General features: G+C 45.5%; 2 protein-coding genes across 2 annotated transcripts in view; one reads left to right on the top strand and one right to left on the bottom strand.

Annotated features, from left to right (window-relative positions):
* The window catches only part of VPS33B (VPS33B late endosome and lysosome associated), a 77,301-nt gene extending 74,181 nt beyond the window's left edge, over positions 1 to 3,120 (bottom strand). The window contains exon 1 of the mRNA XM_082253231.1: positions 2,980 to 3,120. The gene's annotated coding sequence lies outside the window, so the exon portion shown is untranslated. The remainder of the gene's footprint in view (positions 1 to 2,979) is intronic.
* Positions 3,121 to 3,273: 153 nt separating this feature from the next.
* Positions 3,274 to 10,735, top strand: NGRN (neugrin, neurite outgrowth associated). The gene is made up of 3 exons (XM_082253241.1): positions 3,274 to 3,456; positions 6,057 to 6,167; positions 10,100 to 10,735. The coding sequence occupies exons 1-3, from the start codon at positions 3,287 to 3,289 to the stop codon at positions 10,731 to 10,733; spliced, it is 915 nt and encodes a 304-aa protein (XP_082109367.1). The 5' UTR covers positions 3,274 to 3,286; the 3' UTR covers positions 10,734 to 10,735.
* Positions 10,736 to 23,457: the final 12,722 nt, after the last annotated feature.

Here is a 23,457-nt window from a genome sequence, read left to right as displayed (position 1 = left end):
ATTAATTTACAATAAATTTGTTTAACATTTTTTTAACATCTTTTTTTTTTTTTTTTTTTAAACACACTGTGACCAGAACAATATAATGATACCGTAACACTGCACTACTCTGAAGAAGTGATCAGGATTTTTTTTTCATTTATTTACACATTATATTTGCTTATAGTAGTACATTACAATGCTATAAGCAAGAATTTTACTGACTGGAACTGATTCATTTAGTCTGATTTGTTTTGATTAGTTGTGATTGGCCAGAACTAATCATGTGGTACAGATGGGTTGTGATTGGCCCTGTCTGTACCATGTGATCACACTGACCAATCACAACTAGCAACGCCGTTGTATTCAATGGATGGTGTGAAAGGAAGCCATCCATTGTTTACAATTGTCATGTGACTTGCCTTGACTAAGGCAGTCACATGGTACCAATTTCAGGTTGATCATCGGCCATGGACATGGCTGGTAACAGATTGCGCCCCTGCGCGGCCACACGATTGGCACATTCTGATAGGACATCATATGACACGCCCAATCAGGACAACTAAACCACCGCCCGGCCGTCAATCTGCTATTGGCCGGGGGGGGGGGGGGGGAGTGTTAAAGTGGAGCTCCTCCCAAAAGGGGGAAGCTCCGCTTGTTTGCACTCTCCACTGCCACCTTTGGCACTTTTTGGGGGGGGGGGGGTTTGACAAGTACCCGCTCGCACTTCCGGCTCAGACTGCCGCAGCGAACTGAGCCGGAAGTTCGGCCCCCCTCCGTCACACTCTTCTGGGACACATCACAAGTCCCAGAAGACTAGGAGACCATTCACAAGGCACAGCACAACACGCGCATGGACAGTTGGAAACTGGCTGTGAAACCGCAAGGCTTCACTTCCTGTTTCCCTTACTAGAGATGCCGGTGCCTGCAACCGAAGCCTACTGAAGAATCGGCTCAGATGAGGACATTGCGGGATCCCCAGACAGGTAACTGTCCTTATAGTCAGCAGCTTCAGCATTTGTAGCTGCTTTTAAGTTTTTCTGAGGGAGCCTGGAGCTCCTATTTATTATGTGCAGTAAAAACTTGGCTTATCCACCTGTTTTTACACCTCCTCAATAGTAAAGGGCTCGGGCATGTTCAGATTGAGCCTGCCAACGAGCCCTCACCGCACACCTCCAATCATAGGCAGCGAGGCATTCCCTGACCGGCAGCTGCACATACACACGCTGCCTATAATTGGCGCTGTGCAGTGCCGGCTTCCTGGGGGGCTCAATCTGACCACATCCGAGCCCATCGCTACTCCACAACCACAAGTGTCAGCGGATCTTTATGCTAGTTATATCTGCCAATCTGATTGTACAATCTCCTTCAGATTCACCTATGTAATAGAAGGGATGACCTGATTGGATAGAAGTGTAAAGGGTTGTTTAGGTTTGTCCTCCTATGACACAGTTATGTTAAAGCTGAAGGAGATTGTACAACCAGACTGTGTAGTGTATGAGCAGCTTAAAGCCTCGTACACACGCTACGAATTTCCGCCGACCGGTCATCCGTTGGTTGGAATGTGCTCTAGACTGCACACGAATTTTCCCGCACGACAAAATTCTACTTCAGAAGTGATGTCATGTGTTGGATTGCTTTCTATGTGTTCTTTCCTCTCTGAGCATGCCCAGTCTTGCTCATAAGATTTTTCCCCATCGAAATCTGTACTAATGAGACGAAAATCGGACGTGTTTTGACGGAGGACAAAAATTTTATATCCTGCACACCAGAATTTTTTTCGGCCGAAAAGTCGGAGTCGGTTGTCGAGAGCACCATACTAACAAGCCGAAAATCGGCAGATCGGTCGTCGGATGAAAATTCCCGGCCGAATTTCCACTCGTGTGTACGAGGCTTTAGACTGGGTTCCCACTGGTGTGATCACAGACATCGACATGTGATTCGCACCACATTGCTGTGAAGATCACACGTGATGTCTGTGCAATGCGACTTCAGCCATACAAATCGTATGTCTAAAATCGCATTGCATTCGCACCAAAATGGTGCAGGACCCTTTTTATGGTCCACACTGGAATCAGATTGCATACCTATGCGATCCGATTCCTGCACCATTTCATAGTTCGCACTGCAATCTGCGAACTGATCTGGGGGTGTCATTAAATTATATCTAAGGGCAAAACTTTTTTTTTTGGATAGCGATGTCTTAGAACCCCAGTCAGGTTTTTATTGCTTTCTGTGCCCCCATTAAGGAGATTCTCCCTCTCTATTTGTCCTGCTTATCATTAATATTGAAAGGGAAAGTAAAATAAAAATTCCAGCATTTTGGGTCGTCTCCAGAAAAGTAATAAAGGGGAAATTTTCCAATGGGTACACTAGTTTTGGTGACCTGGGGGTCCCCAAAGAATTCCTTTAATTGGCAGGGATTTCCTCTCACTTCCTGTTTGGGTATGGGACAGGATGTGAAGGTAAATCTCCCCAATGAGACACATATGTGGTAAAAAAAATATATCTGGCAGGGGATATAACCCTCCTCCCTTGGTCTTCCAAAAATGAAAAAGAAAAAAAAAATTGCCTATAGTTCTATTTTAACTCTACATTGACACCGCCATCGATTCAGGAATCGCACTGGTTCCCACATCACACAAGTGTGAACCCAGCCTTATGGGCCATACACACTATACAATTGTCTTTAGATTTTTTCCCTTAGATTTACCAAAACCATATAATATGAGGTCAAATCTAAACACTTCTAATTTGTATGCAATCAGGCAGGCCCTTCCACTACACAGCTGAAGGATAATCTAAAGGAAATGTTGTATAGTGTGTATCCAGCTTTAGGGAATATATTCTGATGAGAAGGATGAGGTGTTCTGGCAGGGATGAAATGACAGCTGTGACACTGCACTTCCGGTCAGTTCTGTGTCCTCCCCAATAAATCAGAAGAGGAACATTACCACCCCCCTCTCCCCCTATACAGAGCAGCAGCAGTCCTCTACTCACCCAGCACAGCTCTGACCACCCCGATCACTCAGTCATCCCCATCAATATTCTGCAGTAACTTCCCTAGGAACCAAATAGAGATGCCAGGGAAGGAGAAAAGAGAAGGACTACTTCCGGATTAGTCAGGAGGAAGGTTCTGTCTCTATAGAAACAGCCAAGGGGCGTGATGCTGAGAGATGGGTGTGACAGGCCAGGAGTCAAAGGAAAGCCAATCAGCAGTGGCGCTGCACGGGAACACCGCCCACAATTCTACTCTGCAGCGTGTGTGTCAGGGCACAGGCCAGGCGTAACCAATCGATATCCAGCGATGGCTGCTTCGATTTTATGGTCCCTGAGGAGAATTTGGCTTTGTAGCGGCTCCCGCCCGGCTCTGCTGGGATGTCGTTCCCTACGGAGCCGTCCTCCGTTCAGTCCGGTGTCTGGGGACGAGGAAGAGCTGGAGGAGAGTGAGGGGAATGAGGAGCAGGAAGTCCAGAGGTAATGCATATCCGGTGTCACCTGTATGACTGAGGGGTTGGCTTTCTTAGGGGTGTATTACTCTCTGTGTCACCATTGTGGAGACTTCCCCCTAACCAACACTGCCCCGGTGTCACCAGTACAGGAAATAAGAGGCAATGTCTTACTGGGGTCACATTGTACTTCATAGGGACAGGAAATGAGGTGAAATCCTCCCTTTTCCTGCTGAGAGGACATAAATACCAAACACCACACACCACATACACCAACACTGCCCCGGTGTCACCAGTACAGGAAATAAGAGGCAATGTCCTCACTGGGGACACATTTTACTTCATAGGGATAGGAAATGAGGTAAAATCCTCCCTCCTGCTGAGAGGACATAAATACCAACAACACAGACACCACAGACACCAACACTGCCCTGGTGTCACCAGTACATGAACACCAAACCTGATATAATTACAAAGAAAAGTTTGTCTTTAATCCTTTCACTGTCAGCTGTTTGTGTGATTTTTATTTTTTTTTGCTCATGTTATAGAGGAAGTAAAATCCTGTGCATAACTTGTACTCATAGATAAGCCTATAATAATGAGGCTTCCCAATCTGTACTGTAAACACCATACAGCGTTCAGGAGACATATACACATATACATTACATGCAGCCGATGATGTCATCAGCGCATGCGCTCTGAATGAACAGCCACCCGTGCCGTAAATGGCGGCTCCCCTGCGCATGCACAGGAGTGACCTCATCACGACTCCAGTCTGTCACACAGCCGGAGTCGGCGGATCTGGAAAGTAAAGCCTCGTACACACGCGCCGAAAATTGGCAGGGAATTTTCATCCGACGACCGATCTGCAGATTTTCGGCTTGTTAGTATGATGCTTTCGACAACCGACTCCAACTTTTCGGCCGAAAAAAATCCTGGTGTGCAGGCTATAAAATTTTTGTCCTCTGTCAAAACACGGCCGATTTTCGTGCAGTCAGTACAGATTTCGACCGGGAAAAATCTTATGAGCAAGTCTGGGCATGCTCAGAGATGAAAGAACACAAAGAAAGCAAACCAACACATGACATCACTTCTGAAGTATAATTCTGTCGGGCACATTCCAACCAACAAAACACCACTCTGGACAAAAGATGGACGATCGGTCGGCCGATAATCGTTGTGTGTGTACGAGGCTTAAGACTGGGTGAAGATGGAGCCCGCCCCCAGCGATGCTTCATTTTCAGGCAAGTTTCACATAATGTGTTAGTATGCAATGCATACTAACACATTATTCCTTTACCTTGCAGGTCCTAGAAAAAAAAAAAAACAGCGGTTGTTAACCACTTGCTTTCCCGGGCCAATTCTGACACCTTTTCTCATATATGTAAAAATCAGTGTTCTCTTGCTAGAAAATTTAGAACCCCCCCCCCCCAAAAAAAAAAAAATATATATATATATATATATATATATATATATATATATATATATATATATATATATATAAACAAAAAAAAAATATGTATAATTTTTTCAGCGGAGGCTCTAAAGAATAAAATAACTGTCACTGGATTTTTTTTTTTTTTGTCACACAGTATTTGCAGAGTGATCTTCAAACACAATTTTGTTTGGAAAAAATAAAAATAAAACGCAATCTAGAACTTTTTTCTTTCTTATTTGTTTTCTTCTTTTCTTTTCTTTTTTCTTTCTTTTCTTTTTTTCTTTTCTTTTTCTTTTCTATTTTCTTTCTTCTATTGAAAAACAAGATGGGATAAATGAAGGTGTGTGAAAAACAGCCGGTCCCTAGTTTAGGGACCGGCTGTTTTTCACACACCTTCATTTATCCCATCTTGTTTTTCAATTGACTATTCACAGGGATGGAGACACTGAGCAGTGCTCGCCAGTTCTCACATAAAGTCCCAAATTGCCCATTTCTTGTTTCTTTTCTTTTTTTCTTTCCTTTCTTTTTTCTTTCTTTTCTTTTCTTTTTTCTTTCTTTTCTTTTTTTCTTTTCTTTTCCCTTTTTTTGTAACATCTAGAAGATGATGTTATGCGGAGTAAATAGATACCCAACATGTCATGCTTTAAAATGGCGCCAAACTACATTGCGTAAAAATCTCCATAGGCGACATTTTAAAATTTACTACAGGTTACCAATTTAGAGTTACATAGGAGGTCTGGTGTTAGAATTATTGCTCTCACTCTGTCGTTCACTGCGATATCTCACATGTGTGGTTTGAACACTGTTTACATGTGTAGGGGTGACCTATGTTTGTGTTCACCACTACGCACAAGCAAAGGGGGACGGGCGGTTTACTAGTGATTTCTAGTTTCCACAGGGATCCCACCAGTATGATGTATACATACTTATCTGATGGAACTGTGCTAAATTCACACCTGGAATTCATCTTTATTGGCTTTCCTTGCAGGGGTCGCTGTATCTTTTTGTTTTTTTGCCACACCTTTTGTATTGTAAAAAATAAAATATTTTTAAGTAAAGCTATAGTGACATTTACACAATATATTGCCCAGTTTTACTGTGGAGGTATCCTCGATCCTTCTTTTTTTTTTTTTTTTTTTTTTATTATTATTTATTTTTTTTACTTATTTATATTTTATTTTATTCCCTAGAATGCTGAAAAGGCGAGGGGAAGCAATCCGGTTCAAACAAATAAAGAAGGAGATGGAACCCCCTGGAGCACCTGAAAGGCGTCTGACCTGGAATGCAATGGAGCAGATCCGGTAATTAAAAAAAAAATAAAAAAAAAAACTTAAACCTAAAGCGGCACTGCATACACAGCTAAAAAATTATAGCAACTGCTTTACCTTGAAGAGGTGATTGGATAAGTAAGCAGCAACCCATTGATGAGGTTATACCCATTACCTCTATGGAGGGCATGTGACACTCTTTCTTTCCGCTCGGGATAAAGCACTGGGTGATTAGGCAGTTGATTGGTAGGCACCAGTGCTGTCACACGGGGACAGGGAGAATGTCCCAAGCCCTTTGTGTACCTTGTGTAAGGTTTGATCAGAGTGACTTGGAGCTTACATATGGCTTCCTCTTTTCATTCCCATAGATAAACCATGCAGATAGGAAGTGAAGGTAAATATGCAGTGCCTTTAAATTTTCCACATTTTGTCATGTTACAACTGTAAATGTATTTTATTGGGATTTTATTATGTGATAGACCAACACAAAGTGGCACGGAATTGTGGAAGGAAAATGATAAATGTTTTTCATTTTTTTTTTTTTTTTTTTTTTTTTTTTTTTTACAAATTCTGAAAAGTGTGGCGTGTATTTGTATTCAGCCCCCTTTACTCTGATACCCCTAACTAAAATCTATTGGAACCAATTGCCTTCAGAAGTAACCTAATTAGTAAATAGAGTCCACCTGTGTGTAATTTAATCTCACTATAAATACAGCTGTTCTGTGAAGCCCTCAGAGGTTTGTTAGAGAATCTTAGTGAAGAAACATCATCATTATGAAGGCCAAGGAACACACTAAACAGGTCAGGGATAAAGTTGTGGGGAAGTTTAAAGCAGGGGTAAGTTATTACAAATCATCTCAAGCTTTTAACATCTCATGGAGCACTGTTCAATCCATCATCCGAAAATGGAAAGAGTATGGCACAACTGCAAACCTACCAAGACATGGCCGTCCACCTAAACTGACAGGCAGGGCAAGGAGAGCATTCATCAGAGAAGCAGCCAAGACTTCCATAGTAACTCTGGAGGAGCTGCAGAGGTCAGCTCAGGTGGCAGAATCTGTCCACAGGACAACTATTAGTCATTCACTACACAAATCTGGCCCTTATGGAAGAGTGGCAAGAAGAAAGACATTGTTGAAAGAAAGCCATAAGAAGTCTCGTTTGCAGTTTGTGAGAAGCCTTGTGGAGGACACAGTAAACATGTGGAAGACGGTGTTCCGGTCAGATGAGACCAAAATTGAACTTTTTGGACTAAAAGCAAAACCCTATGTGTGGTGGAAAACTAACACTGCACATCACCCTGAACACACCATCCCCACCGTGAAACATGGTGGTGGCAGCACAATGTTGTGGGGATGCTTTCCCTCAGCAGGGACAGGGAAGCTGGTCAGAGTTGATAGGAAGTTGGATGGAGCCAAATACAGGGCAATCTTAGAAGAAAACTTGTTTGACTCTGCAAAAGGCTTGAGACTGGGGCAGAGGTTCACCTCCCATCAGGACAATGACCCTAAACATCCAGCCAGAGCTACAATGGAATGGTTTAGATCAAAGCATATTCATGTGTTAGAATGGCCCAGTCAAAGTGCAGACCTAAATCCAACTGAGAATCTGTGGCAAGACTTGAAAATTGCTGATCAGACGCTCTCCGTCCAATCTGACAGAGCTTGAGCTATTTTACAAAGAAGAATGGGCAAAAATGTCCCTTTCTAGATGTGCAAAGCTGGTAGAGACATCCCCAAAAAGACTTGCAGCTATAATTGCAGGGAAAGTATAGTAAGTTTAGATTTGGGGGCTGAATACAAATGCACGCCACACTTTTCAGATATTTATTTGTAAAAGATTTTGAAAACCATTTATCCTTTTTGTGTTGGTCTATCCCATAAAATACATTTACGTTTTTGGTACCTTCCCTGCAGCCACACCATCAAACACTGATCTAATGAAGCGGAATAGTCTGCTGAAATCCTAAAACACCTCAGGGAGTGTCAATCTCCTGATTTCCCACTTCAATCATTCGTTCCTCCTGTCCACTTCTAGATTACTGTTCTGTAATAACGTAGGGGTCCCAGTGGGAGATGTCGTCATTTTTGCAGGTGCATTTATTAGTCCAGATTTTAGTTATAGCATTTTGAACCTCAGCATTTTTAGCTTATCGCATTGAGCACAATAAAATAAACATTCCACAGTAAACTGTTTATTAAAATTCTCACCAGTATCGGCAGTTTCAAAGCTGCCTGCCCTTCTCTCGTAAAGTGTTTGTAACCCTAAAAAAAAAAAAAAAAAGAAAGAAAGATCCTTTTCCTTTAAAGCCTGTTATAAAGCACAGTGCTTGTGCTGTGTAATTTGGCCCCATGTATCACTTGAAATGCCTGCTGAGCTCTGACACCGTGGTCAGCTCCCATCATCCGCGTCCCTCCTTGGTCCTCTCCCCCCTCCCTCCCTGTCAGCTCCCCGATCCTCTGCTCCTGATGATAGAATAACAGTGTAAAGTCTCTCCAATCCCCTCTGTTAATGTTGCCTTCCCCAATGTGAGTGATTTTTTTTTTTCTTTTAAAGCCTGCCATGTACTTTATTCTATAGCGTAGATTGGCGCTCACGTGACCGCCTGGCTCTCTCCTCCTCTACTGCCCTTCGGCCCTTCCCTCTGTAGCTTTCAGTCTGGGAGAGGAGAGAGCCAGGTGGTCACGTGAGCTATAGAATAAGGTACACAGCGTTTTTTTTTTTTTGTTTTTTTTTTTAATCCCACATATTGAGGAACATAACATTATCTAACAGAGGAGATTGGAGAGACTTTACAAGTGGCTTTACAGTGACTTTAATGCTGCTTTGCTTAACTTCCAGTCTTTACAGGAAAGAATTTAAAATGGACAGTGCAGTCTCGAGCCAGTCTGTTAGGTTAGTTAAGGGAGGAGCAAAGGAGTGCCTTGCTATTGACGCACATGGTGTGGGATGACACCACTCTAATTCCCGTATCCAAAGGTGGCTTCATAGAATGCTGCAAGAGAAAAGAGCCACCCTGAAACAGGAAAACTGGGGCAGTGGTCATGGCACATAGGCAAGGATTAAAAGACTATAGTACAAAACGTTGTAAAGCTATTTGCAAATTTAAATAAGAGCCGGTTTACACTGGGGCACTCGAAGCCGCCCCGTGCAGCACGACTTAAACGTGGCTTGCAAATGACTTCTCTAATAGAAGTCAATGCAAGCCGCTCCGAAGTCGCCCCCAAGTAGTGCAGGAACCTTTTTCTATGTCGGGGCGACTTGAGTCACTCTGATTAGAACGGTTCCATTGCACAGAATGGAGCACGACTGTGATCAAGTCGTGGCAGTGTGAACCGGGACTAAGCCCCGGTTCACACTTATGCGATGCGGGAAGGCTGCAAATTCGCAGCCTGTTCCCGCATCGCAAACGCACCCCCGGCAGTTCACACTGCCATATGCGATACGCTGGGGGTGTCAATGAAATCTTAATGACACCCCCAGTTTGATCGCATATCGCAGTGCGATCTTGCAGTTCGCACAGGATCGGATCGCACAAGTGTGAACAAAGTTTCTATAATAAAAAAAATAAAAGAAAAAAAGGAGGAAATTAATGTTTTTAAGGGAAACGGGGAATAGCCACTTATATTTTATTTTAAAAAAAAGTGTATGTATAGATAGAGAGAGAGATATATATTTGCAGCACCAGAATTACTAGCAGGGGGACAGACATGCTACATTCGTTCTATGATGCCTCCCCCCCCTAAAGATAACAAAGTAAAACATACTGTATATAGCTGTATGTAAACAACAACTCCCGCCTTCATTTTCAGAGCCCAGATTTGCAGGTGTTTGCAGGGATTTGGCAGAGGGGCAGACTTACTACACCTGTTCTCTGTACTATGATAATGTGGTGTTAAAAAAAAAATAAAGTGTATAGCACATCTACTGTCCTTAATACATTTTTTTCCCCCTTTTTTATACAGATATTTGAAGCAGGAGTTCCCTGAGGAGTGGACTTTACAGCGCCTTGCTTCTGGATTTAATGTTAGTACCGATGTCATCAGGAGAGTATTGAAGTCCAAATTTGTCCCATCAGAAGCTCGGAAGATGAAACAGGATGCTATTGTTTCTGGACACCAAGGACAAATCTCCCCGAGGACAAAGCAGGACCAGCTTAAGTTGATGTCTTCTTCTAAACATCCAACACAACACATCGCAGCAGATGGTAACAGTGCCAGGCAGCTGCTAGTCCGTCACTCCCCACCACTTCTTCCTTCTCCCAAAACATCAGACATCTCTCATGTAGCTGTGCGAGGAGAAGGGGCACAGAGACCCCAAGATAATTCCCTGATGCCTCAAATCACCCTTCACAAGGTCCGGGAGGCTCCACCTTCTCCAGCTCTGACTAGTGCTAATCTTAGTGTACAGGGAGAACCTGTGCCCAGTGTCCCTGTAGAAGAGGATGGGGAGACACTTGATGACACATGGGATGGGGAGGTAATAAGTGATCATGAACTAGAAGAACTGGCAAACAATGGACCTGAAAATATGATGAAAGTTGTACAGAAAGGGAGAGAATATTTTGACAGTGATGGCAATTTTCTATACAGAATCTGAATGTAAACTTTAATACATAATTGCTTTTTACTAAAATAATGTGTAATTTTATTTCCTTGCAGCATGAGCCTAATTAACAACAGATTAGTACAAATAAAACTTGTTAAATTTTTCTGTGGCTCCTACAAGCTTTAAGCAGGCCATAGACTATGCAATTGGCTTTTGTGCAACCAGAAAAATCACAAGATTCCCCCATCAACACAGTCAATGTTTACAGGTGAATCCCTCCCATGGAGTTATTGTGTTCTGTAGCAGGGAGTCCACAATGATTATTGTTTGCAGCTACAGCCACTGGCAATAATCGCATGCTAAAAATCTGACATGCTGGTTGTACCCAAGTCAATTGACCTGGGTGTAATCAGCCTGCCCATAGATGGATGGAATCTTGGCCGGTTCCTGCTGAACTGGTTGTGATGTGTTCTATCTATGGCTGGCTTTTCTCCTGTTGCAGTATGGGGTTAATAAGAAATCTGTCAGTAGGGATCATGGTGGCTGCTAATAGTTGGATCACTTTCCTGAAACAAGTGTGCAGATCAGAGATCATCCCTGTTGCATACTTTGTTTCAAGCTAGTGACCTAGTATGGCAGGCAGTGGGCCATAAATATTATATGAAAGACTCTGCGCTTAGTGTTAAAGGAACACGTAAAACGGGTAAGCTGCACACAATCCCTCTGCATAATCAACTTTGTGCAAATGTACAAAAATGGTGCGCTTTCCCTTTAAAAAATGTAAACATGAAAAAAGTAAAATTAAATTTGTGTAAAGTGAATTAATTATAAAGTGAACAAAGTCCATTTAAAAAAAAAAAAGTGTCAAGTCCAAATTTTGTGCCTGAAGCATGTGAATGCAACCAAATGTTCTTCACTACACCAACAGTAGTACACCGCTTACTGGACTCATAGCCCTCCAGATCATAAGAGGTCAACCATGCTGTATATTATATCAGCTTCTACATAGATAGTATAGGCAATCAGTAACGACCTTGTGCCTATCTTGTAGCAGTTATCTCTTCAGTTTCCCTTGTGAGTACAGAATGGCGTTATAAAATGTTGCCTAGCAGTTTTATTATTATACAGGATTTATAGTACCGACAGTTTACGCAGCGCTTTACAACTTGAGGGTAGACCATACAACTAAAATACACTTTAACCTCTAGCGGACCGCCCCACACAGATATACTGGAGCAGGGCGGCTGCTCTGTTCCAGATCACATACCTAGTACAGAATCTGACACTTCCGGATCTAGAGCGCACGCCACCGACAACCCCCTCCTGCTGTGATTAGACTCAGCGTGACTCACCGATCGTTTAGGAGACAGGCAGAACTGTGGGCTGCCCATGTAAACAAGGCAGACCACCATTCTGTGAGGTGAATGTACTGATCCTGTGTTCCTGCTAAGCAGGAACACAGATCTTTACATTCCACCAGTCAAAACACATCCCCCACAGTTAGTAATCACTTCCAGGGAACACAGTTAACCCTTTGATCACCCCTATGGTAACACCTATCTGCCAATGTCATTGGTACAGTAACAATGCATATTTTTTTTAGCACTGGTCCCCAAAAGTGTCAGGTGTTCGATTTGTTAGCCGCAATTTCACAGTCCTGCTATAATTTACTGATCGCCGCCATTATTAGTAAAGAAAAATTTATATATAAATTTTTTTTTTTTTTTTTTTACAGCTATGCTCGTACGTTTACATACCTTGGCAGAATTTATGATTTGTTGGCCATTTTTCAGAGAATTTGAAGAACACAAAAACTTTTCTTTCACTCCTGCTGTATATTTTATATCAGCTTCCACATAGATAATAAATGGCTTCTGTCAAGCAGTGATCTATCAGTCAACTGTTTACTTTTTTAAATCATAATGGCAATAGAAACGACCCAAATGACCCTGATCAAAAGTTTACATACCCCAGTTCTTAATACTGTGTATTGCCCCCTTTAACATCAATGACAGCTTGAAGTCTTACATTTGTGGATGAGGCTCTTTATCTTCTTAGATGGTAAAGCTGCCCATTCTTCCGTTCCTGTAAAATCTTGGGCTGGATTGCATGAACTGCATGTTTGAGATCTTCCCAGAGTGGCTCAATGATGTTGAGGTCAGGAGACTGAGATGGCCACTCCAGAACCTTCACTTTATTCTGTTGTAGCCAATGACAGGTAGACTTAGCCTTGTGTTTAGGATCATTGTCATGTTGGAATGTCCAAGTATGTCCCAGGTCCAGCTTCCGGGCTGATGAATGCAAATTTTCCTCCAGTACTTTTTGATAATATACTGCATTAATCTTGCCATAAATTCTGACCAAATTTCCCGTGCCTTTTTGTAGCTCACACATCCCCAAAACATCAGCGAGCTGACTCTGTGTTTCACAGTACGAATGGTGTACCTTTCTTTATAGGCCTTGTTGACTCTCTAAATGTAGCACTTAAGGTTGTGGCCAAAAAATAAGCTTTTTGTAAGATCTTACCGTAAAATCTTTTTCTCTCGTGTCCATCTACAGATGCAGCCTCATCTTCATGAGCTGATTTGGTTATGCTGCCACCTGCAGGAGTAGTCTAGGCAGTACGTTAGTGCAATACTTTTAACATGTACACGCCCACGGGGCTGTTCCTCCAGGCATAACCCCCACTGCCACAGCCCAGCACATCAGTTTGGTTGCAGACAGTGATGACAAAAGAACCATCCCCATAGAGAGGGGTCGGTTGCTGTGTCTGTCGATGGACATCAGAGAAATACGGTAATATCTTACAAAAATTCTATTTTCTCTATCGCCCATGGACAGATGCAGCCTCCTCTTCATGAGCTGAGTGGGACGTCCCAAAGCAGTATAGGCATGAGGGGTGGGAAAAGCCCAACCAGACACTAACGTCAACTCCAAGAGGCTAAACTTAGTCAACCGGGCAAAATGGAGCTCAACCAAACAGGAGCTCACCCAGGGAAAAGACCCCTAAGAGAATAACAAAAAAACATTCTCTTATGAAACAGCAGCCTGAAAAACCTTGCGGCCAAAAGAAGCATCCGAAGATGCCAACAAATACACCTTGTAAAATTTTGTAAAGGTTTGCACAGACAACCAAGTCGCTGCCTTACAAACTTGTACAACAGAGGCCTGAGGGCGAAAAGCCCAAGATGCACTCAGCGCTCTAGTAGAATGCACCTTCACAGAGAAAGGAGGACCTCTGACCCTTTACTGAATAAGCCTGAACAACCGTCTGTCTGATCCATCTCAAAATGGTAGCAGCGGACTCAGCCAAACCTTTGCGAGGACCTTCCAGAAGGACAAGGGGAGAGTCCGACTTCCTGAAGAACTCAGTAACTGTCAGATAAACCCGTAACGCCCGAACCACATCCAGAGAGTGCAAGGCAACTTCTTTGGGATGTTTAGGCTTAGGACATAAGGATGATAACACAATGTCTTCATTCAGGTGAAAATCCGACACCACTTTAGGAAGAAAAGACTGATTAGGTTGAAGGACCACTTTATCCCTGTGGACCACCAAATAAGGCGAATGACAGGTCAGTGCCGCCAACTAAGACTCTGCGAGCAGAAGTGATAGCGACTAGGAAGGCAACATTCTGTGACAAAGAAAGCAGAGAAATCTCCCTAATATTCTCAAAAGGAGGCTTTTGAATAACAGACAAAACCAGATTAAGATCCCACGGCGGTAACTAGGATCTCCGCGGAGGAGCCAGAAGATGCACCCCCTGAATGAAAGTGTGAATCAAACTATTAGTAGCCAACGGAAGTTGGAAGTAAATAGCCAAGGGCGACACCTGGCCCTTGATAGTGCCCAACGCTAAGCGCTGCTCAACCCCTTTTTGTAAGAAGGCCAAAACCCTAGCTATAGAGAACAAGCCAGGGTGCAGCTGTAAGCGATTCACACCATGAAATGTTCGATGATAGATCTTCCTAGATGTCGCCTTCTTGGCCTTCAAAAGGGTAGGAATCACCGAATCAGAGAGACCTCTATCCTTCAACACCTTGCTTTCAACAGCCAAGCCGTTAAAGCCAGCGACTGTAAAGCAGGATGAAAGATCGGTGCTTGAGATAGTAGATCTTCCCACAGAGGAAGACGCTATGGAGGATCCATGACCATTTTTACCAGTTCTGCGTACCAGGACCACTGAGGCCAGTCTGGTACCACCAGAATGACCGGACACCTTAAATCGCCACCCGGTGAAGAAACCTCAGCAGGAGAACGAGGGGAGGGAAGGCATAGATCAGGCGATACTGAATCCAAGGAGCCACCAGAGCATCTGTGACGTCGGCCAAAGGATCCCGATACCTGTCCACAAAACGCTGAACCTTCCCGTTCGCAAAACTGATCCAATTTTGGAGTCCCCCACAGGCACACAGGAGATGAAACACCCCTGAATGTAGGGACCACTCCCCTTGATCCAACACTTGACAACTCAGGTAATCCGCCTGCCAATTCTCCACACCCAGGATGTGGACTGCGCAAAGAGCCAGAACATTATGTTCTGCCCACACTAGAATCTCAGCCGCAAGGGCACTCTTGGTGCCCCCTTGATGATTGATGTAAACCACGGCTGACTCGTCCAGTGAAGCAGGCAGAGCTTGATCGCTCTCAGCTCCAGAATATTGATCGGCAAGGAAGACTCTTCAGTCGTTCAAGTCCCCTGGGTACAGAGCTTCCCCAGCACTCCACCCCAGCCTGACAGGCTGGCGTCCGTGGTGACCACCGTCCAAAACACCGGCAGGAAGGACTTGCCCTGGCACAGGACAGGTGACTGGAGCCACCAAGAGAGCCGACTTTGTGAGATGGCTTAACCGAATCTTCAGGTCCAAAGACAAGAATCCCTGTTCCATTTTGTCAGAATCTCTTTCTGCAACTGTCTTGTGTGAAAATGAGCAAACAGGACCGCTTCGAAGGTCAAGACCATTAGACTCCAGGCCCTCATGCAGGCCCGCAAGGAGGACTGATCAGTCTCCATCTGAAGCTTGTACAAGGGAAGGAAGACCCTCGCCAGAGCAGAGTGGAGGACCCACACGGACGGCGTCAGGGCAGATTTTTTTTTAAACTGATTTTCCAGCCAATTTCTTGAAGGGTCTGAATGGTGATAGAGACGTTGTCCAGCAGATCCAAATGGGAGACTGCTCGCAACAGGAGATCGTCCATATATCCCACAATGGAGATACCTTGTCGACGTAACAAGGCCAGATTTGTTTAATCTGGATACAGGGTGGTCCACTTTAGGTGGCACCATCCAACGGTTGGAGACCTTTTCAGCAAAAGGCACAACTAACACGTGCTTAACGCGCCGCCATTGGTCATTCACAATATCGTGAAAAGCATTGAGACCAGGGAAAACCCTGTCAGTCTTTGGAGACTTCTGGGAGCCAAAAGCCACCTGCGTCCCTGCTGCTGTGGGCACATCAGCCAATTTTAAAGTATCCCATACTGAAATAATCAAGGCTTCCACTAAAGCGCGTTCCCGCGCTGTAGCTGAAGAAGACAGGGCCTCTCCACCATCTGACTGAGAGGACAGCGACCCCTCAGGTAGGGGAGGGTCCGGGGCGACATCAGTCTCTGATTCAGAGGACACCTCCATAGATGGAGACAGCAAGCGCCGTTTTTGGCTATCAACCTTTTTCAAGACTAAATCAACTTTAGTCGCCAGGCTTTCCAGGGCTGCTGTAATCGTGGCAAAAAATGGAGAACTGTCGCTTTAAGAGCACCGACCACGGCACCCACCACCGATCGCAGTGGTCTGCAGGGAACCCCCTTTAAACTAAACTGACAGCAGAATGTGCAGGAATATGCCCGCAGGAGCCCCAAGTACTGTACCACCTCAGACAAACCGTCCTCCTGATTTTTCCAGCAGCATGGAGAGAAAGACAGGAAGTGACCATGGCTAGCAGCAGGAAACAAAAGCACAGGAAGTGGTGTCGCCTGAGGAAGGTCACGCTGGTCAGCATAGCACAGGGGCTACGCAAAGATAGATGCCCATACATATCAATAGGAAGCTTCAGGGAAAATGGCTGCCCCATACAAGTCTATGGGGAAAAATTCACATTTCCCACACTTAAGATGGCGGAGCCCACGGCGAGCCATGCGGCCAGGGACCAACACATGAAGGCCTTTAGGAACCACAACAGGGACTAGCAAGCCCAAGGTACCATGCCACCCCCCCCCCAAGGTGCCAGGCACTCCAGACAAACAGCCACCGCAGGGACAGGGAAGGGGGGGAGGGTAGGACTGGGCATCGGGCAGGCCAGGGGGATCTCTTGGGAGGCACAAATCCCATTATCCCAGGAGAGGGCCCACATCCCCACCAAGGCCAGCAGGGGCAAGGGGGGCACATTTACTCACCATGGACCAGGTGGGCTCCGCTTACCCAAATTGGGGGTGCTGCCAGCTAAGGGATACGCTGCGACTCAGGGCGCTCCAGGTTGTCACGTCCCGGCAAGGCATCCGCTCGTCCCCATCCGGAAAAGGGGCACCGTCGTGGCTGGGTCTAGATCGGGACTATAACCTGTCACACTCGTAGGCCAGACTGGGGGGACCATAAGAATCTAGATTATCAAGTGTGAAGCCCCAGCCGGCATCGTTGCTTGTAGATCACCAGGAAAATTCTTCCCTGAACACTAGCTAGCAAGTGAGTAAAGAGAAATAAAAAGAAAATATTCTGAAAAGAATAAAAAAACTGAAACCGGAGTCCCAGCAGGAAACCTAGGTCCTACTCCTCTAGGCAGAAACAAACTGATGTGCTGGGCTATGGCAGTGGAGGTTATGCCTGGAGGGACAGCCCTGTGGGCGTGTACATGTTAAAAGTTTTGTACTAACGTACTGCCTAGACTACTCCTGCAGGTGGCAGCATAACCCACTCAGCTCATGAAGATGAGGCTTTGTCTGTCGATGGACGATGGAGAAAGCTCAATTTTGGTTTCATCACTCTAAATGACTTTGTGCCAGAAGTATTGTAAGCGGGATACTTTGTGGCATTTGCGTAGTAATGGCTTTCTTCTGGCGACTCGACCATGCAACCCATCTTTCTTCAAGTGTCTCCTTATTGTGCATCTTAAAACAGCCACACCACATGTTTTCAGAGAGTCCTGTATTTCCCCAGAAGTTATTTGTGGGGGGTTTTTTTTGCATCCCGAACAATTTTTTCCTGGCAGTTGTGGCTGAAATTTTAGTTGGTCTACCTGACCGTGGTTTGGTTTCAACAGAACCCCTCATTTTCCTTCATCTTCATTTTTAGAGTTTGAACACTGCTGATTGGCATTCTCAATTCCTTGGATATCTTTTTATATCCCTTTCCTGTTTTATACAGTTCAACTACCTTTTCCCCGCAGATCCTTTGACAATTCTTTTGCTTTCCCCATGACTCAGAATCCAGAAATGTCAGTGCAGCACTGGATGAAAGATGCAAGGGTCTGTCAGGAGTCCAGAAACTCATTGACCATTTATACACACACACTAATTGCAAGCAAACAGATCACAGGTGGGGATGGTTACCTTTAATAGCCATTCAAACCCATTTGTGTCAACTTGTGTGCATGTTATCAGGCCAGAATCACCAGGGTGTGTAAACTTTTGATCAGGGTCATTTGGGTAGTTACTTGCAAACAAAGCCCTCCAGGGATGTGTTGTCACCGCTGGAGGCTGCATTCATCTTCACCCGTCTTCCTTCCAGGTCCGCGGACTCCAGCTGTGTGACTGACTGGAGCCCCGTATCGTCAATCTCGCGCATGCAGTCACGGCACAGGACTCTAAAGGAACTACATGGGTGGCCGTCCTTCAAAGTGCATGCACCGATGACATCATTGGCTGCATATACAGTAAATATCTCCTAAATGGTGCAAGTTTAGGAGATATTTACAGTACCTATAGGTAAGTCTTTTATTATTTTTTTTTTAAAGGATATATAAGGTCTTATAGGCTTACCTATAGGTACAATTCACCTATGGGAGTTTACAACCACTTTAAAAACAAGCTCATGGCTGTTGTAAATGGCTTTAGGATGCCGAGCGACTTATAATCCCCTTGTGACAGCAATAAAGTTTTGTAGTCAGGTGCTGGGCTACAGCAATGTGGAGAAGGAATCCTCTTCCTCGTCACGCACCATCCTCCTCCAGCCAGCAGGGGGGAGAGCTAAAGTCAAGAAAGCCCTTCATTACAGAGGAATGGAGTCATGGGAATTGTAGTAGAGCTGTCAGCAGAAAACTACAGGAGGGGGCGGAGAGGAGGCCAGTCACCCTGCACAAGGAGAGAGAGCAGCAGTGAGCGGTCTATATTAAAAGGGAAAGTCTCACACTGGATTACTGCACAGATGGGGAAGAAATACACAAATCACAGCGAGATTCAAGGATATACAATGTTTGATCTCCCCCGCGTTCAGCTTTAAAGCTCCCCTCTGCTGTCTCCGCACACCAAAATGCAAACACGTGTACAGTCGTTTTTTTTTTTTGCTGTTTGTCCTATAGGAAGATTTCCATTCTCTCCCTGTCCAGGAAACAAAAGAGGAAGTAAGAGTAAACCTCCCTAAATTGAGGGGAAATCCCCTACTATTTGTCACTACACTAGGTGTCCGCTTTGCTCTCTATTCCAATGGTTTCCTCTGCTGTCTCAACCAATGATAAAGGAGTGAGCTTAGCTCTTGTGCACATTGCTGGATCGAGAAGGGGCTCAGTTGAGTATTAGGGGGAGCTGGGGGGGCACTGCACACAGATGGTGTTTTACCTTTATGCATAGTATCTATGAAGGTAAAAAAAACTTTGAGCCTTTAAAACCATTGTGAAGTTGTTGTGTAGGTAAAAGGTTTTTTTTTTTTACATAGTCACGTAGAAAAAAGACACAAGTCCATCTAGTTCAACCAATAAAAAACAAAACCACAACCATACAATCCCATATACACAATTCTATACCCACAGTTGATCCAGAGGAAGATGAAAAACCCCAGCAAAGCATGATCCAATTTGCTACAGCAAGGGAAAAAAATCCTTCCTAATCCTGATCCCCCATGAGGCAATCGGATATTCCCTGGATCAACTTTAATTAAAAATAGAGAAATTTGTATGAAAGTTGTAATGTATTTTAAGCATTAAGGTAAAAAACATTTTAATAGCCCCCCTCCCCTCCAAATACTCACCTGAGCTCCATCTCAATCCAGTGATGTGCACGTGTGCAGCAGCTCTTCTCTCCAGGCTTGGTTAAGAGCAGGGGATGCCATTGGCTCTTGCCGCCGTCAGTCCAAAACTGCGAGTAGGGGGGAGGGGTTGAGCTGGTCTGTGCCTCGGAATAGACATGATCAGCCTGTCTCAGGATCAAGCATGCACAAGTGCCCCCATAGGAAGCAGTTTCCTATGGGGGCATTCGGCGGGGAAGAGGAGCCAAGAGTGCTGGCAGGGGACCCCAGAAAAGAGATGATTGGGGCTGCTCTGCACTATACTATTACACCGAGCAGGAAAGTATAATAGGTTTATTATTTTAATAAAAAAAAAAGAAAAAAAGTTAAAGCTTTAGGCCCCTTTCATATGGGACAGATCCGTTTTGAAGGACTCCACTGATTGATCCCCGCTGAGCAGACAGATGACAGGCATGTCTCCACTCAATGTGCAGAGAAGGACCTCTCAGAGTCCCGCTCTCCTCTATGGGGGAGATTGGATGAAAAACGTTTTCATCAGATCCGACCCACTGGACGGATGGCGAACGTGTCGCCATACATCTGTTGTCAGCAGGTTTTGTCGGATCAGGTGCCAGGCTGGTGTCAGCTGACACCAGAGATGTATAGTAACTAAGTAGAACTACTTCACTACTGTACTTAAGTACCGAAAGGCGAACTTCCGGTTCCGGCGCCGAATGCTGTGACCGCATCCCTCCTCGGCTCCCGCGGTCGGACCACAAAAGCAGCATATAAAACCCCCGCATCGCCTCGTACGGGCAGGCCGCTACTTCCCCGACCTCCGGGCACTACATTGGCTCCTATAAATCCATATAATGGACAAATTCCTGGAGAAAGGCGGCCCGCGCGCTCCGCCGGGTCCGCCGCAAATCGAGGCCCCGGCTTCGGCCTGTACCGCTGGAGCGGCGGATGCCGCTCAGATGGACACCCACGTCCCTCAGGCTTCCCCAGTGCCTTCTCTGGGGGACCCCCAGTCGGACCGCATAGCCCAAACGGTGGTGGCTCTCCTATCCCCCACCATATCCGCAGCTGTGCAGTCTGCAGTAGCAGCAGGCATGCAGGAGATTAAGCACAAGCTTACAGAGCATTCCCACAGGCTGCAGGAAGTGGAATCCCGGGTAGCCAGTGTGGAAGAGGAGATATACAGCTCTCACAGCTTTGAGGAGACTCAGGACAAGACTAACCGTTTTATATTACAAAAATTGGAGGACTTGGAAAATCGAGCGCGCAGGAGTAACCTCAGGTTCATAGGGATACCGGAATCGGTGCCACCATCTGCCATTCCTGACCTGTGCTCTAAGAGAATTCCAGAGGCACTGGGCCTACAAGGTACCTGCGTTGTTGAACGAGCCCACCGCATGGGGATTCATTCCTCTGAGTGATCGACACCGCGACCGATTATCGCCAAATATCTGAACTACGCCGATAAGTCAGCGATTCTTCAAAAGTTCAGACAGGCCAAGTCTTTCCAGATCGATGGCACTAAAATACTGATCTTTGCGGATTACTCGGTCGAAGTGGCCAGAAAGAGAAAAGCTTTCCAGACGGTGTGCGCCAAGCTGCATCAAGCCCAGATCAAATTTACGCTGGCATACCCAGCTATCTTTCGGCTGCGATCGCCTTCAGGCGAACAACTGGCTTTCCAAGACCCATCGGAAGCGGATTCTTTCATCAGCTCTCTCAACAGAGATGGCTCTAGTAACATGGACGTCAGGCTTCCCCCGGTCCAGCGATCTCTGGTCCCGAGGAGTCCTCGCAAGGAGTCACCCAAAAGACAGAAATATTCCGAAGCGGTCAGCGGTCGCTCTAACCATCATCGCTGACCTACCACAGCCATGGATCACTCCACTCTCCTCTTACCGAGGTGCTGCGTTGAACAGTGAAGTATTCTTCTCTACGTACTTTTTGAGTTAGCACTTTGGTCTACCTATGAGGCAAGGCCTCAGACAAGTAACTAGAGCACTATTGCGCTATTATGCAATCTTTTTTTTTTTTTCTTTCAGTAGTTATGTGACCGCTAGTTATGTTTTACAGTTCGGTTCGTATTATGTTTCATGTGTATTCCGGCGCTGACAATGCTGGCACTTTGGAGGACTTGGGTAAATCTGTCCTGGACCCTCGATAACCACTCGCTTCCTGGCGCCCTCGGGGCGAGGCGGGCCGAGGTGTTTATAGACCTGTTTTGGGTCTGTACCAAGGACCTTGCCGTCTACCACAGTTGCAGCATCCGGAAAAAAGTGAAGTTCACGATGTTTTTCCCTACTTTCACTGCATGTTTTGTTGTTTTGGTCTTTTCACTCCCCACCCTGGCTTATTCCCCCCCCCACGTTTCTAACTGACTCCAAGGTTGGAGCCGGATCAACCAGGCTCCTAGTACCATACACGTTCCTGCCACTGGTAGCACCAATATACTTGACACTACTTCTATTTGCTGCCCCTCAGTATGTCTTGCTTATACCTCTTGCACCACACCTAAATCACCTGGACCCTCCATGAAAGTCATTTCATGGAATGTCAGGGGTTTACGTTCCCCCTTTAAATGGATGAAGGTCCTTAGACACCTCAAACGACTTAAGGCTGATATTGCACTGATTCAGGAATCCCACCTGCCCCTAGCAGATTTCCTCCGTATGAAAAAAATGTGGGTGGGCACGGTATACGGTTCAGCGGCGGCGGGTAGAAAAGCGGGCGTGCTGATTTTAATTCACAAAAATTTATCATGCGAACTTCTGTCCCTAGTTACGGATGATAGCGGTCGCTATGTCTCGGCGCACTTGAAACTGAACAACAGGGAAATTCTGCTGACCAACGTTTATGCCCCCAATGTACCCGATCAACCATTTTTTAGGGCCCTATCAAACCATCTGCTTAAATTTCCCCACGTCCCGCACCTAATTGGCGGAGATTTTAACTTGATCATGGACCCTACCATAGATAGGTCCACGGTGAAGTCTAAGTCCCATCGAACCAATGTCCCAACCCTGAACCCGTTAGCAAGTATCGTGGACTCCCTCCATCTGACGGATGTGTGGCGACTCCATCACCCCACCGACAGAGAGTACACATTCTACTCCCATCCCCATAATGTATTCACTAGAATAGATTATTTTTTTTCCTCTACTTCTGCCGCGCATAGGATCGAAGACCCTGAAATCCATGACATTGTCATCTCTGACCACGCCTCTATTTCCATTACGCTAGATCCCCCGGATAAAAACGCAGACTCCCACCTGTGGAGATTCCCGAGCTATTTACACAACAACTCAGACTTCCAGGTCTTCCTGACCCGGGCCTGGGAGGAATACTCGGCAGACAATGTATCCCACATCTGTCAGCCGACTCTGTTTTGGGAGGCTGGTAAAGCCTTCCTTCGCGGACGAATCATCTCCTACGCTTCTGCCTATAGGAAGAACGCCTCGGCGAGTTTTATCCGGGCGAGTGAGCGCCTTCGTTTGGCCCAAACTACATTGCTGTCCTCTGACTCCCCCCTTCACAGACAGGCGTGGGTCCTTGCGAAACAAGCCTTTGATTCCTGGGCTGATAAATTGGAATCTACTAAGAGAGCG

This window comes from Pelophylax lessonae (assembly GCF_965119305.1).
Source record: "Pelophylax lessonae genome assembly, chromosome: 4".
NCBI lineage: Eukaryota > Metazoa > Chordata > Amphibia > Anura > Ranidae > Pelophylax > Pelophylax lessonae.
The sequence above is the reverse complement of the archived record's forward strand: the minus strand, read 5'-3'. Positions and strand labels throughout refer to the sequence as shown.